The sequence below is a fragment of the Equus asinus genome, chromosome 3 (genome assembly GCF_041296235.1).
Source record: "Equus asinus isolate D_3611 breed Donkey chromosome 3, EquAss-T2T_v2, whole genome shotgun sequence".
NCBI lineage: Eukaryota > Metazoa > Chordata > Mammalia > Perissodactyla > Equidae > Equus > Equus asinus.
Genome location: NC_091792.1, coordinates 100,776,906 through 100,791,952, shown reverse-complemented (window position 1 = coordinate 100,791,952; position 15,047 = coordinate 100,776,906). Strand labels below are relative to the sequence as shown.

General features: G+C 35.5%; 1 protein-coding gene across 5 annotated transcripts in view; it reads right to left on the bottom strand.

The window, feature by feature from the left end:
- Nucleotides 1–2,182: 2,182 nt before the first annotated feature.
- The window catches only part of CNOT6L (CCR4-NOT transcription complex subunit 6 like), a 98,642-nt gene continuing 85,777 nt past the window's right edge, over nucleotides 2,183–15,047 (bottom strand). For 4 of the 5 annotated variants that reach the window (XM_044766192.2, XM_044766193.2, XM_044766194.2 and 1 more), the window contains 3 exons: nucleotides 12,971–13,198; nucleotides 10,135–10,337; nucleotides 2,183–4,929 (listed from right to left, as the gene is read on the bottom strand). In XM_044766192.2, coding sequence (XP_044622127.2) covers nucleotides 4,717–4,929; nucleotides 10,135–10,337; nucleotides 12,971–13,198 — 644 coding nt within the window. In that variant the 3' untranslated portion in view covers nucleotides 2,183–4,716. Of the gene's footprint in view, nucleotides 4,930–7,527; nucleotides 7,633–10,134; nucleotides 10,338–12,970; nucleotides 13,199–15,047 lie in introns of those variants that run through there. The other variant, XM_070505582.1, reaches the window with a different exon arrangement.

The following is a 15,047-nucleotide window of genomic DNA, read 5'->3' as shown; positions in this document are numbered from 1 at the left end:
TGGCATCCTCTTCATAAACAGATTACAACTTTGGTAAATATGCCAGGTTGAAGATGTACTAGTTTACTTATGTTTGAATTCAAATTTGGTGATCATGATGCTGTTAGAAAATTAAAATCACCTAAAGCAACCACAAGTATAAAAGTTCTCATCTGTCTACAAATTCAAAACTATAGTTGAAGTTCCTGACTTAGAAAAATATTCTAATTTCCCTAGTTAATTTGTCTACCTATAATTCACAGAGTACTACAAACACGATACAATTCAGAAGGAAAAGCTTAAACAAATCTATACATTAGAAAGGTGATTGTTTTTAAAGGTGAGGGCAGGTGGGAGAGACAGAGAATACCTCACAAATGTGAGAATTCACATTTCTGTCAAAATATAACTGTATATGAGTGCTATTTTGAAAACGTGCCAAAAAGGTCTTTGCTTGCTACAAAACCATATTCTTATGGCTGCCAAATGTATCAGAAACTGATGACATTTTCTGAGACCAAAGCTACTGATCAGTCAGTGCCTTTTACAAAGCTATTAAAATCCCTCAGGAACTCAGAATACAAGACCTTAAAAACAAATAAGTAAGTATTGGGACACAGTCGATTTTTATTGCTAGAAAATCTAGCCTTGTATTAAGAATGATGAATGATATACCTCTGGTTCCATCAAAGAACACATTTAACCTATTTTTTCTTGTGCTTTCTCTACTCCTTGCTATTTTATTTGAAAGTACAGATGCCATTAGTGACTTTTAGAAATTCCTGGAAATGCAAATACAAACAATTTTTCACCCATTTAACAATGTATGCTTAGGAGATACCATTTTAAAATGGAACACAATATGTTTGCCCATGTTCCAGTTTTAATGTGCCACATCCTCAATTCTAATATAACCCATCACAGAATCAAGTGATATGAGCCTTAGATCTCTTTCAACTTTCTCCCTTGCTTCTCTGTGATTTAATATAGAACTTTAAAACACCAAGGAATAGGGACAAATAAGAAATGAAGCTTTATATTTCTGCAAACTACAACACTAAAACACAGTGGCTTCTTTAATACATTCACACAGGATGCTTATTAGTAAAATTAAATATTTGCCTATGAATATCAGAAAAGTAATTTGAAAAAAAAGAGCTTGGAACAAGGCAAATGGGAGGGAGGAAAAGCTGGTCTCAGAACCCATTGTGCCATACCTGACTTTAACACGTGATATTCAAACGAACGTTCACACGCCTTACATCAAAGAAATGAAACAAAAATATTCAGCTACGTTGTACAAAATTTTTTTTTACATAAAACATCATAAATCTTGAACAGATTTACTATATCTGAATTCTAAAAAGTTGCCTATAGAATGGTGCTGGGATTCTGTTCTCTGCTTGCTTTTAGGCAGTGCTGTTGCTTAAAAGTTGACACCAGGCACAATATTTTAAAACAAAGTCAACAAGCAAGGAGCAGTAAGTGGATTTGAGCCTTTCCCAGATGTCAGTCCTGAGGATGCTGCAATATTCCCCATCAAAATGTGTAAAGCTATGAGGCGGATACTGATGCCTGAGAGAGTGGGTGACTTGACATGCACTTGGATGACTGCTGTAACGGCAAACAGTGCAGTTTTTCCTTCCTCAAACAACACTGTTTTAATAAATTTAAAGAACACTCCAGTTCTTAGACAAATACTAGAAATCATATTTAACAGTTAAAAAAAAAACACATTATCACAATCTAAAAATGCCCAAATTTTCTTTTATCTTCAGATAAAATATGCAGCAGCCCCTTGGCATAAAGCTTATTTAACTTATTCTGAGAACTAGAAAGTATATGAGCATAAATATTTCACTTTCATTGAATATATACCATATGTCATTCACCTCTTCCTTTTGGCTTCTCACTGCCAAAGTTCCAAATGGCATGCGTTTTAACAAGACAATACTGAGGAGAGCAGCATTTCTGATCATCTGAATTGGCAGCTCAAAACAGATACTACTCCTTTTACAAAGGGAACAAAGGGTGAAGGGTGTGTGAAATTTGGGCAGTGGGCTCAAGGGGAACCGTGCACATGAAATCTGGGTTACCATGCCCCAAGTGTGTGTGCCACCCAAAACATAACACAATTACCAACTTCAACAGAGCTACTACCAACATTTACTAAAACCACATTAAAAATACACAGGATAATGAATGGTTTGAAAGAGTGCATTTGGAAGCAGAGAGAACCCAATTACACACCTTCCTGCAACAGAGTGCCTCGATCATACACAAAATAAACTTAAGCTGTTTACAATGTTTCCCAATTTTTTTTTATTTTTTTCCCTCTACATTTAACTATTAAAAAAGTTTTTTATTAATAAATGGGCTCCTCTGTGGTTCATATACAATCATAAGTGAACTTTAAATTCCATTTTATACAAACATCTCAAAAAATATTGGGAGTGAAGTATGGTAGGAAATATTGCTCACATTGCTAATTAACATGCGTATATGAAAGGAGGAAAATGTTTTGTTAGTGCATATACCTCCAGAGCAGAAAACCCACCCAAAACAAAAGATTTAAAATAAAACATACAGTAGCTGATTACAAAAAAAGGTAATGTCCACAAAATTAAGTTTTTCATGCTATTCTACTTTCCAGTACTATGCTTCAGGTAATCAGTTTGCATGGCTAGATGTTGAATGCTTGAGGTATATAAGAAGGGATACCTGCACGTTGAGGAAAATCTGTCATCTTAAGGGTTGTCTCTTTGTTTATTTGTTTATTCTGGTACTTTAACATTTTTAAAATAATATTTTATTTACATTAAACTTCATTCAACTACAATGACATTCCAATTATAATAGATGACAAACAACGCCTCTATCACTAGGCACTTTTAAAAGGGAGTTTAGGCTTTATAGAACCCTTCTGATGCAATCCCATATATGATATTACATCATTCCACACTCTCGTCCCACTAAAATTACCTTTCCAAGGAAACATTATCTTATATAGCCTGATTAATTTACTATGGGAGAAATTATTATAAAACGACCAAAGAAAATGCATCATTTAAGACTAATAAAACAGCCTAAGATGTCAGGTTTGAAAGAGGAGACAAATTGTATGTATTTAAAACTAATTAAATAATTTAAATTTGACCTGTACTTTATATATTAGTGAGACAAATATAGGCTATTTTCTTTTAAAATTTCATTCACATAATGGAAAATTTGTTTATTAAAAATATCACATTTTGAGACTAGAAACAGTAAAGTGCATGAAAAGTTTAAAATATAAATTTCAGAAAACTCTTATAGCAGCAAAAAAGCAGAATAAAGAAAAACTTAAAAACACAGACACAACCTTTTCCTGTTACTGTGCCATAATTAACATCAAGTAGCCAACCAATTTTTCCCCCAGAAAACGGTATTACGTTCACTGCCTCTTGAGTCACAGATTTCCAACTGGCCCCTCCTGGGCAAAAAAAGGATTCCAACATAACTAAAGAGCATCGACAGTTGGGAATAAACCAGTAGCTTCTTAATTCAACCCTGACAGACAACGGAAACAAAGATTAAAAGCATATAATGGCCATTTGGCAACTAGAGTCAGGAAAAATGATCCAAGGCTTTCAACTACTCCCTGTTCTCTCTCTCCCCCAAATTCTTTCCATTGTCACCTCCACAAGCCAAAACCAACAGCCACTTGACCTACTTTGGGAAACACATGAACTATTTGTACAGCCTTCCCCTTCTAAAACTTTGACCAGGGACTTTTCATTCAGCAGTTATTTTTTTAACATTTGACTATAAGGGCAAAAGCTATACAGATCATATAATATCTGTTTTTCCAGCACAATCAAGCAGAAAAGGGTAGATGGGGATAATGAAAAATAGTGGACACTAATTTTGTGGGCATCCTAAATATACCAAATTCTATTTTCAAGATGTGTGGCAGCCAAAATCACCCAGTGTTTCCCTATAAATTAACTTGGAGAGACAGGCTTAGAATTAATACTTCTAATAAGGTTTTAACTAACAGGGGAAGAGAATATAGAGCGATTCCTCAAAAAAAAAAAAAAACAAAAAAAACCCAGCATTTCCCCCAACAAACTGTCATGTGCTGTTAAATGCCTGATTTTGAAAGCATATTGTGCAACCATCTTTAATTTCTCAATTTTTCTTATTATGGCTAAAGGCTATATCATAGTTTCTGTACAGATCTAGCAAATTTAAGTGCTTTGTTAATGTGCAAATAACTTGGGGAGCCAAAAATCAGTTTGTTATAATGGAAAACAGAAATTCAAGAAAGTTTCCCCTGAAAGGCATGCCATCATTCAGTTTAAAATCTTGTATTTATAGTTTTTAAAAATTGCGTTTTACAAAAATGGTTGGCTCATTTGAAACCATTCAAAAGAAAGTATTTGTCTTGGAAAAACAAATACACTGTTGTTGGGCCTTGAAATGTTGATTTATCAATTATGAAGGCTGACTCTATGAAGGTCCAATTTAAAAATACGTTAAATTAAAAATTTGGAAAGAGAATATTACTTTGGTTCCAGCCCTAGTGCCAAATGATACCGATATGCACAAAAATGTACAAAATCTTATAGCAAACACATAATGAAAGAAACCTGAAGAAGCAGCTTAAGGATGGCCATACTTCACTCCTACATACTTTGATTTACAACTGTACAGGTCCATAGCAACAGATCCCCGTCTTTGCGGGGCAGTACTCCACTACCTCCGATTAGGCAAGTGAACACCATTGACAAGAGGCAGGAGTGGAGGGTGGAGTTCAAGTTGTGTTAACAGTGAGAAGTGGTCTGAAGGGATGTGAGGGTGTGGACACCCAGTGATGTTGTTCTCAACCAGCCATTGAGGATCTAAAGGCCCCAGGACACCAAGCACGTTCATATGAGTCTTGGAATAGAAAATGTAGTCAATCACGCCCTGGAAAGAGATTAGGGGTTGGGGGGGGGGGGGGGAGAAAAATATATGCTTAGAAAAGAGAAAATTCAAGATATTTAAAGAACAATCCATAATTTGTAAAAGCCAAATAACTGAGTAACCTGTACTTCTGGTACCTGTTGTATTGACAATGGGTCAAATAAAGCTCAAGTCTTCAATGGGTATTACATGAAATAAAGGTGGCTCAACAGGGAAACACAGCACCCTATTGGAATCATAAAGCCTTGCATTTGTGCATAAGTGATAAGCAAACTGAGAACCTAAACACATCAAATTATGCCTAGGCATCTTTAGAATTAGCTTACTTGTGTTAGTGAAATTTAATATATCAGTATATATGTTATAGAAACTGCACTAAATCTACTAGTTACAATAAACAGAAAATAAGGATATTTATGTAAATACATACATAGTTAATGAAAAGGTACGACTCAAATTAATTCTTTTAATGATAATTGGCATTATTTTCAATTATTTGCCCATCAAGACATCCAAACACATCTGAACAAAGCCAGGGTAAAGCATGTTTTCAGATTTGCTAACTCTAGTTCAGCTTTCACAGATTTGCTACATACAGTAGTCCCCTCCTTATCCATGGTTTTCCTGTCCTTGGTTTCAGCTACCCGCAGTCAACTGTGCCCACAAATATTAAATGGAAAATTCCAGAAATAAACAATTCTTAAGTTTTAAATTGCACACTGTTCTGAGCAGAGTGATGAAATCTTAGACCATACTGCTCCATCCCACCCAAGGGGTGAATCATCCCTTTGTCCAGTGTATCCATGCTGTATATGCTACCTGCCTGGTGGTCACTTAGCTGTCTTGCTTATCAGATCAACTGTCATAGTATCGGGTTTGGTATAGGGTTGGGCACTATCTGTGGTTTGAAGCATCCAATGGGGGTCTTAGAATATATGCGCCACAGATAAGGAGAGATGACTATACACAAAAAATACTACATACAGTTAATTGTTTTAATCTGTTCTTTAGTTTGGAATACTTGTTTTCACAAATCCTGGTATACTATAAATTCTGGATTCCTTGCTGCATAACAATACCTTAGCAAAAACATTTGGCAGGGACCCATATATACATCAGTTGTATCTCTTAGAGCTAGATGATTTGTTTTGTCTACTCAGTAACTTTCAAAACTAGTGTGTTCTTATTGCCCCAGGCTGTGTATGCAAGAAAGTAAGGTCAAATTTCTTCCTACTCACATCAAGAGAGCCTGAGCCCAAGTATGGAGAGGTATTTCCAGACCTGGAAGTATCTATCTACAAATACTATACATAATGAGTTACAGTTAATATTTTAAATGGTATTACAGTGAAATGGGCTACTTTAAAAAGAAAAAAAACTTTTAATGACAAAAATTTTATATCATGAAATTTTGTAAACAATTACCTCAGTTTGCTGATTTTGACATGACCAAGACCAAAATAACAAAATAGTTCTTTTGAGGCAGAAGGTCTTATTCAACATTAGATACCGTTACTTTACTTTACCACAAATTAAGGAACCTGCTTGAATCCAGGGGAGGACTTTTTGCCATTAATACTCCAAGTCCAAACAGTCAAGAAATGATATTAGTACAAGGTATTATCCTTTCATTTTGGCTAATGCCTAGTTTTTAGGAAAAGGGTTGACAAGGGTCAGAGTAGTTTACTTTCCTTTGTGAGACCACTCTTTGCTTCAACTATAAAGCAAACAAAATACAAATGAAACATTCTCAATTACTTATGTTCAATAAAACCTCCTATATCTTACACTTTGTTAGAGTGTTACTACGCAGATCAGCTGCCAGAGGTATAGAATCCTTTGCATACACAGGCCCCAAGGAAGATGTTAAACACTCCAGAAAGTAACATGTATTTAATTGAAGGCATCATTTGTAACTATTTTCTTGGTTCCAACATCCAGAGTAAAAGCTCTTATCAAAAACCTTAGCAAGTCCTGTCTGTAAGCTCATCCAAATATGTGTACATATGTACCTATATTTGTACATTGTATCATATTCACAAAGGAAGTTATAGACTAATGATTCTTAACCTTTTTTGATTCAAACCATTTCTTTTTTAAAAGACTATAATGTTGGAAACAGTTTTTATATTAGTAAAGAGTATGGTCTATATAGAGAACTGTATTTGAGAGAAAAGTAAAAACAGCGAAAAGAGTTTAAGCTAGCATTATGCTAAGCTTTGTTTTGTAAACAAATGTGAGAAAATTATATAACACAAATTTCATAACGTAAAAGAGAAAGATTTACTACCTGACATAATAGAAAAACTGTCCCTGCTCTTTTCATGAAATGGTTCAAGCACATCCTTAGATTGAGGAGGTGGGGGGAAGCAGAAGCAGGAGCAAAGTGTTTGAATTAAGCTATTTATTCAACTTATCTGGTGATACTGGCTGAATGTTTGTGTCCCCCCAAAATTGAAACGTCGAAACTCTAACCCCTAATGTGATGGTATTAGGAGGTGCGCCCTTTGGGAGGTGACTGGCTCATGAAGGTGAAGCCCTCATGAATGGGATTAGTGCTCTTTCAAAAGAGACCCCAGAGAGCAAACTTGCCTTCTCCGCCATGTGAGGATACAAAGAGAAGACAGCTGTCTGCAACCCGGAGGAGGGTTCTCATCAGAACCTGACCATGCTGGCACCCTGATCTTGAGCTTCCAGTCTCTAGAACTGTGAGAAACAAATTTCTGTTGTTTACATGGCACCCTGATCTTGGACTTCCAGCCTCCAAAACTGTGAGAAACAATTTCCGTTTTTCATAAGCCTCACAATCTATGGTATTCTGTTACATCACCCTGAACTCATTAAGATACCTGGTCTGGAAGTAATTCTCTTAATTGCTTACCCTTCAGTTCACTCGAAATCAGTTCTAGATTAAATGAATCTGAGTTCTAAATACTACTCTTCTACATGTCTAACTTATTCAAGAACCAAGAAAGTAAACAAATGCTAAGCCAAGTAAACAAAATTTAACAACACACCATTGATGCAATGGCAGGATATTATATTTGGAGCTGTATTTAATGCTGATGACAGGACATTTTAATATTTGATGTTACCTATCCTTTTTTACTGACTGCCTTCAACATTAGTATAGCACTAATTACATAAAATGCTTTTTATAAAATTGAAAAGTTCATTGTCTGTTACTTGGACTAAAAGCTCAGTTTCCTCTAGTCAGGTATGCCCTTTGTTCTCTGGCCATCCTTTCTTCCCATTCCATTCCACCCTCCCATCACATCCATCTACCATCCAGCCAACCAGCCTATTTGTCTTCCCACACATGCCTCTCTCCCACAGATTTATAGCTCTGTCCTCTCTCATGCTATCTTATATATCCAAACATCAAACTCTCTGAGCCATGCACTTTTGGCATTTTTGGTTCTTTAACTGTACTTCTTTGGACAATGTAAATGGCTCAATAAGATTTTTGATCCAATTATTAATGCATGTAAGATCTTTTGAAGCAACATCAACAAAGGATTTAAAACAATTCAGATGACTGAGGAAGATGGCTTAAATTAATATCCCAAATTTTGTTTCTCTAATTTTTACTTTATGGAGAAGGAAAAATAATCTTTATAAAAGCATAGATGAGGTAGAAATGATTTGGTCTTTTTACCTACATACATACCAAAACAAGAATCAGAACTGTCAAATTATTGAACACTTATTTGGGGGAACTTTATTTTAGGTTTCCCAGGTTGTGCTGGTAGAGATGTTGTGCTAGGGAGATGCAGTCACACACAGACATGTGAGTACATATCCCTATAATCACAAAGATAGGATTTAACGATTACTAAACCGTCTATCATTAAATCTAGAGGTTCTCCTTTAAGCTTACACAAGAGCAGTGGTGTGCTAGAGTCAGCTAGTACCAGCTTTCTTAGCACTTCAGACCAACTCTGTGTTCAATGGTATTATGTTGAGAGTTCGAAATCTGCTACAGTGGGAGTATTTATTCCACAGAAACCAGCAAACTCAACAAATTAGGGCTTCTTTTCTCCCAAAAAGGTGGTTATTAAATATTTATCAGAACATCACTGCATACAAGTGATATGAACAAAACCAACTATCACTGAATAGAATTATTTACTCCAACAGCAAACATACTAAAATTAGATTCAATTTCTTCTAAGCAAATTTTTTTCCACTTCATGATTACAAAAAGCTAACAGCATCAGCACACAAATTTTCTTTCTTCTTTCCACTATTTGTTTCTTGGAAAGAGGGTAACAAGCACTGAAAATGGAAAAAGGTTACTGAAGACATGTAAAGGCCCATTTCATAAATTTCCTTTGATATTTTATTAAATTCCCTTTAGGTTTCTTCCACCAAATGACTAACATCTGCATTTTTTAAGGATAGTATAAGATTTTAGTATACATGCTTGAAATGCCAGAAAGTCAAAGAAAGGCACAATGGAAGAGCTACAGGTAGATAGAGTGATCAGAAAACTGGCAAAGGGAAAGCAATTAACTAGAGAAAACCACTACTAATCAATCTTTCTAAAGAACAACCAGTCTTGTACAACGGGCTCTCTAATTTTTTTTCTTATTTTGCAAATATATCTTTTTGATATTTTTTTTGAACTTTTTTGAAAAGAGTTTCTTTTCCCTTCATTAAGCTGGAGTGTTCCACTGCCTGGGAATATATTAGTATGACTACATGGATGTAAAGCAGACCCTAGGTACCCCCTCTAACCCCTTCTCTCAAAGAAATCTGGAAAATTCACAGATAAATAAGAACCAATGGAAAGTACTAAGAAAATTTTCAGAGAATATTATAAAAATTCATTCAAGGTGAGTTTAGCTAAATCATGTTCTTATTATTTGAATCCTTACTGAAAGTTAGTGATGGTACAAATAGGTGAGGATTAACTATGCTAATAAATATAAAGTGCTTTGAACAGTGCCTGGCACATAGTAAGCCTTTTAAAGTTTTTGCTAAATCAGTATTATTTGAAATTTGAACAAATGAGGGTTCAAAAAGAATTCTCAAGTCAACAATAACCACCACAAAACCTAACTAAAGCCCCTTAATTTACGTGTATACATAGCCAAGACATTTTGCAAATCTAAAAATTCCTGAAGAGTATACATTTAAGCATAAATAACTTATTCCTTGTTTGTGTGAAATAATTTCTACACCAGCCCAGAGGCTGTCACTCACTTTGAAATCAAAGGTGTAATTGGTGTAAGGCATCAAGTTATTTTCATAGGCGCTCTTCAGTTGGAAGCCATGTGTGATTCTCCCTTCTGAGCTTCCATTCTTTCCATTGCAGCTGAAGTTCATAAGACACTCATTGTACCTTAGTTCCTTGAAGTCTTTATGGTTGTCAGCTACTCCTCCATTGCTTAAATATTCCACAACACCTAGTAGAATAAAGAAGGAAGAAATACTATTATTTAGCATTTAGACCTTACACAAGATTTCACAGCAAAACTCCATTCCCAGGTAGGTGCACCAGGTTCAGAGTGGTTTTATTAGGTTGAGCCATATGAAACTGCCTTTTTGTTGTTGTTAAAAAAGAATCAAATTATCAGCAATTGCATATGGTCCAAAAACAAAAGGCTATTTGCCTATTTCAGAGAAAAGTATCAGGACCATCCAGAAATATCCTATTTTCTTTTTTCTTTCTTTCTGAGGTTTAGCCCTGAGCTAACATCCACTGCCCATCCTCCTCTTTTTGCTAACAAAGATTGGCCCTGAGCTAACATCTATGCCCACCTTCCTCTGCTTTGTATGTGGGACGCCTGCCACAGCATGGCTTGATAAGCAGTGCATAGGTCCCTGCCCAGGATTCAAACCTGCAAGCCCCAGGCTACGGAAGCGCAGCATGCGAACTTAACTGTTGTGCCCCCTCAGTTTTCTTAACGGTTCTGCAGGCTAAAGAAGATTCCCAGGGCCTAGGGCAGCATTCACCAGGAAGATTTTGAGCCTCAATGTTTTTAGAATATAATCCCAAAGCATCTGTTTAGCCTTTCACCATTCTACGCAGTCAATCAACAACTTTGGGAATATGTAAAATATAGCATACACAATAAAAAAAATAAATCATTTACAACAAACATAGATTTTGCACCTTCAACACTTCAATGTCTAGCTTCAGCTAGGCAACATCATTCTATATTCATATGCTAGAAGTATACCACTTGATCAAAAATATTAGATGTCTAAAAAGCTGAAGAGAGTAGAAGCATCAAAAAAAAGTACACAGCAGGGCCAGACCAGTGGCGTAGTGGTTAAATTTGTGCACTCCACTTTGGTGGCCCAGGGTTCACTGGTTTGGATCCCAAGTGCAGACCCACACACTGCTTATCAAGCCATGCTGTGGCAAGTGTCCCACATATAAAATAGAGGAAGATGGGCATAGATGTCAGCTCAAGGCCAATCTTCCTCAGCAAAAAGAGAACGATTGGTGGCAGATGTTAGCTCAGGGCTAATCTTCCTCAACCAAAAAAAAAAAAAAAAAAAAAAATTAAAAAGTACACTGCTTCCATTGAATAGGTAAACATGAAAAAAAAATCACAACCATTCTTATGATGAAGATTACTGAACAATGTTCGTCATCTCTTTCTTTTTGTGGTAAGGAACGACAGCAACAAATAATGAATAAGTGATGAGTGCAATATCAGTATTCTGAATAGGTGAAAAGGAGCTATCACTTATCTAGTGTTTACTACATGCCAGGCACAGTTCTAAGGGCTTTATGCACTTAAACCTCACAAACATCTCTATGAGGTGGATAAAATGATTATCCCTTTAATAAAAATGAGAAACTTAGTCATAGATTGCACAGCTACTAAGTGGTAGAACCGGGATCCAAACCTGACAGTCCAGTTCCAGAGTCAGCTCATTATGCCATGCTGCCAAAATGACACCTCACTGGCTTAAACAAATCAAATGAGATAGGGGAAAACTTGTCTATGAGAGCAATTCAACTCAAAAAAAAAGGTTTAAGAAAGGAAGACATGGTTAAGGTGCCAATGGGGCTAGGAGCTGAACACAAACATTTGTGAAAGGATGATTTCAGCATTTTATTTGCTAAGGAGAAAAGTAAAGATGTTTTCTAGGTTTGTGAGTTTTATGAATATTCCAATTCCAAATTCCAATATTTATTGTTGAGTGATTATTTTAAACAATTTAAAACAGCTTATTGAAAATATACAATATTTAGAATATGCTTTGATAACAGCAAAAGAGTAATACTTTATGTTTTACATTTGAAATTTAATATCTAAAATGCAGAACTGATTTTTTACAAAGATGTAAAATAATATGTTAGGACATAAAGTAGATTAGTGGAACTCAAGAAGTAACGTGAAATCCTCAGACGATTTTGATCACTACTGCACTTAATATCAGCATTTAAATATCATTTAATGAATTCACTTAAAAGTTGCCAGTGTTAAACCAGATAGCTACCTGTGCTGGATATTTTCTGGTTCCCTCTCTTCGGATCCCTTCTCTACTGCACTTTGTGACACAGGAGGCTGACCTTTACTTGCATCAGCTGCAAATCCCTCCCTTCTAAGTTTGTAGGTAGATTTGGTAAATAAGCAGCACTGGCAGATCAGAAGACAGGAGAAGAGTGAGGTAGGAATATATATTCGCCTAGCTCCTTTTTTGTTGGCTTGCCTGGGATTGATCACATCACTTAATTCAAAGCCATCACTCCTATTACATGGCCATCTCCTCCTTACAACTACTTTTTGAAGTTCTGATAACAGCTTCCACCACTTTTCCCTTGAGATACAGGAGTGGTAAAGGGTCCCTAACTCCCCTAGTGGCAGAGTTTTGTGTCCCTTACCCCTGCTAGGCACCTTTCAAAATAGCTTCTTTACTAAACTCTCCTCGATTACCCTATGTCCCATCCCTAGGATTCTTACTGATACACTCCCTAATTTAGAGGAGACATTCTCTACTCAAAAGTTAGGAGTTAGCTGCCCTTTACCCAGAAGTAAAAGCAAAATTGAAAGCAATGAGGAAATGATGTTATAAATACCTGAATCTGGCAATGAGTTAAGATCTGCACATAGCACCAGCGGGATGGAATTAGGATCTGCGGTTGGGCTGCCAGGCCTACTAGAGGCTTTCTCCAGAATGTTTTTAACCTCTGAGACAAACATCATGGTCTGGATGAGTTTCACATCAGAATACTCTGGGTCCCAATGCATGTGGGCATTTGCCACTATAAGCAGCTGTTTGTCTGCAGCATGAATAGGCTTCATACCTAAATTTAAATATTAGAAAAAGGAGGATACGGTTATGCTTTATGTATCAAAAAAAGCAGCAACTTAACGTTTTCTCCCAAAAGCCCACAGCCACTTCTTTACTCTTTTCCATTAATTTATATCTTCCCCTTTATCTCTTAATAGTGCTTAGAAGCTAAGGTACTGAGATTCTGGTAATCCTAAAATGGGAAATACTCCTCTAGATTAGGGTTGACAAACTGCAGCAATGGGCTAAATCTGGCCCACCACCTGTTTTTGTATAGCCCGTATGAGCTAAGGCTGGTTATAAATTTTTAAAGAGTTCTATATAAAATTTTTTAAAAGACTGTGATAGAGACCGTATGTGGCCCACAGGGCCTAAAATATTAACTATCTGGCACTTTAGGGGAAAACTTCGCTGACTCCTACTCCACATGTCCGAGTTAACAATTATACCATGATACAATCAACATTTAATTATAGTACCTTGATTTGCTGAGTTCTTAGTGTAAACAAGCATTTTAAATATTTCTGTCATTTAAATACCACAAAAACCCAGTGAGGCAGGTTTTGCCCAGTACTCATTCAACCTTACACCTCCTAAGCACATCACTGATGGTTCAGGAGTAAAAGGCAATAATATTATATTAATCCATACAAAATAAAATGAGGAAATGAATTTCCTATCAAAACAAATTCATACCATTCACCCAAATAAAGCGTCATTTTAAAAATGAGAATTAGGGAGTAGCATGCTTTCAAAGTCTGGATACTTGGTTTAGACCCAGCTTTATTACTAATTATTTTGTGTGGTCTTGAGCCAGTCACTTAACTTTTTTGGTGCTCAGGTTCCTTTGGACAATGAGACAGTCAACCAGAAAATCTCTAAGGTTCTTTTTTCCTCTAAAATTCTGGTTTTTTTAATTCTTCTCAAAATAAATATTAACATAGTATTTTCAAAATGACAGACAGGATAATACATTAAAAATTGTGAAAATTAAATTTAGTTAACATGTACTGACAGAGAAAGATGTCCATAAAATATTTAAGGAACAAAGTCAAAAAAAAAAGATCAACATGGATGGTAGGATACTGTTTAAATAAAACTATATACATATATTCTATGTTAGTAATGTGTAAAGAAATAAACAAGAGCTACTCCTGGAGAGTATGAATGACATGAGGGGCCTCTCACTTTATTTTACATGCTTTTGTACTGTTGGAATATTAGCGAACATACAAAAATTCATTCTTCTACTGGAATTTCTAGAGATGTCTCAAATTTTTATACTGAAAATATAAACTCTGCAGAAAGACACCTAACTTTCTAAGTCTACTATGAGTTTCCTTCCGTCTTACCAAGTATAATTACCTTCAATGTTGAGTAAACAAGTAATTGAAGTATCCGTTATACACGACAGAGTCATTTTTAAAGTAATTTAATTATAAGATAAAAACTTGCAGCCAAAATTCTTTAAGCTCTCTTCTTTTCCTAAAAGTTTTATAGTGTCACTTTTTGCTGCAGATTAAATGTTCACTGTATTAAATATTAAAAACTTGACCCTTCGCATTTGTATGGTGTCTGACAAATGATAATGTACAACTGAAATTTCACAATACTACAAACTATTATGACCACAATAAAAAAATAAATTTACAAAAAAAGAAATAAACCAAATAATCAAAAAAAAATGAGATCATACTATAAAACTTTCTACGCATCTTCCTTTTCTCACTTAAAATACCTCAGCTGAAGGTGGCCTGTCTCTTCCTAAGTTTGTATTTAGAATTTTAGGTGGAGCATTTATTTTACCAAGACTTTATCTGTGGGAGCCCTGTGGGTCCTGGGTTAAGGATAAATCTCTCTAG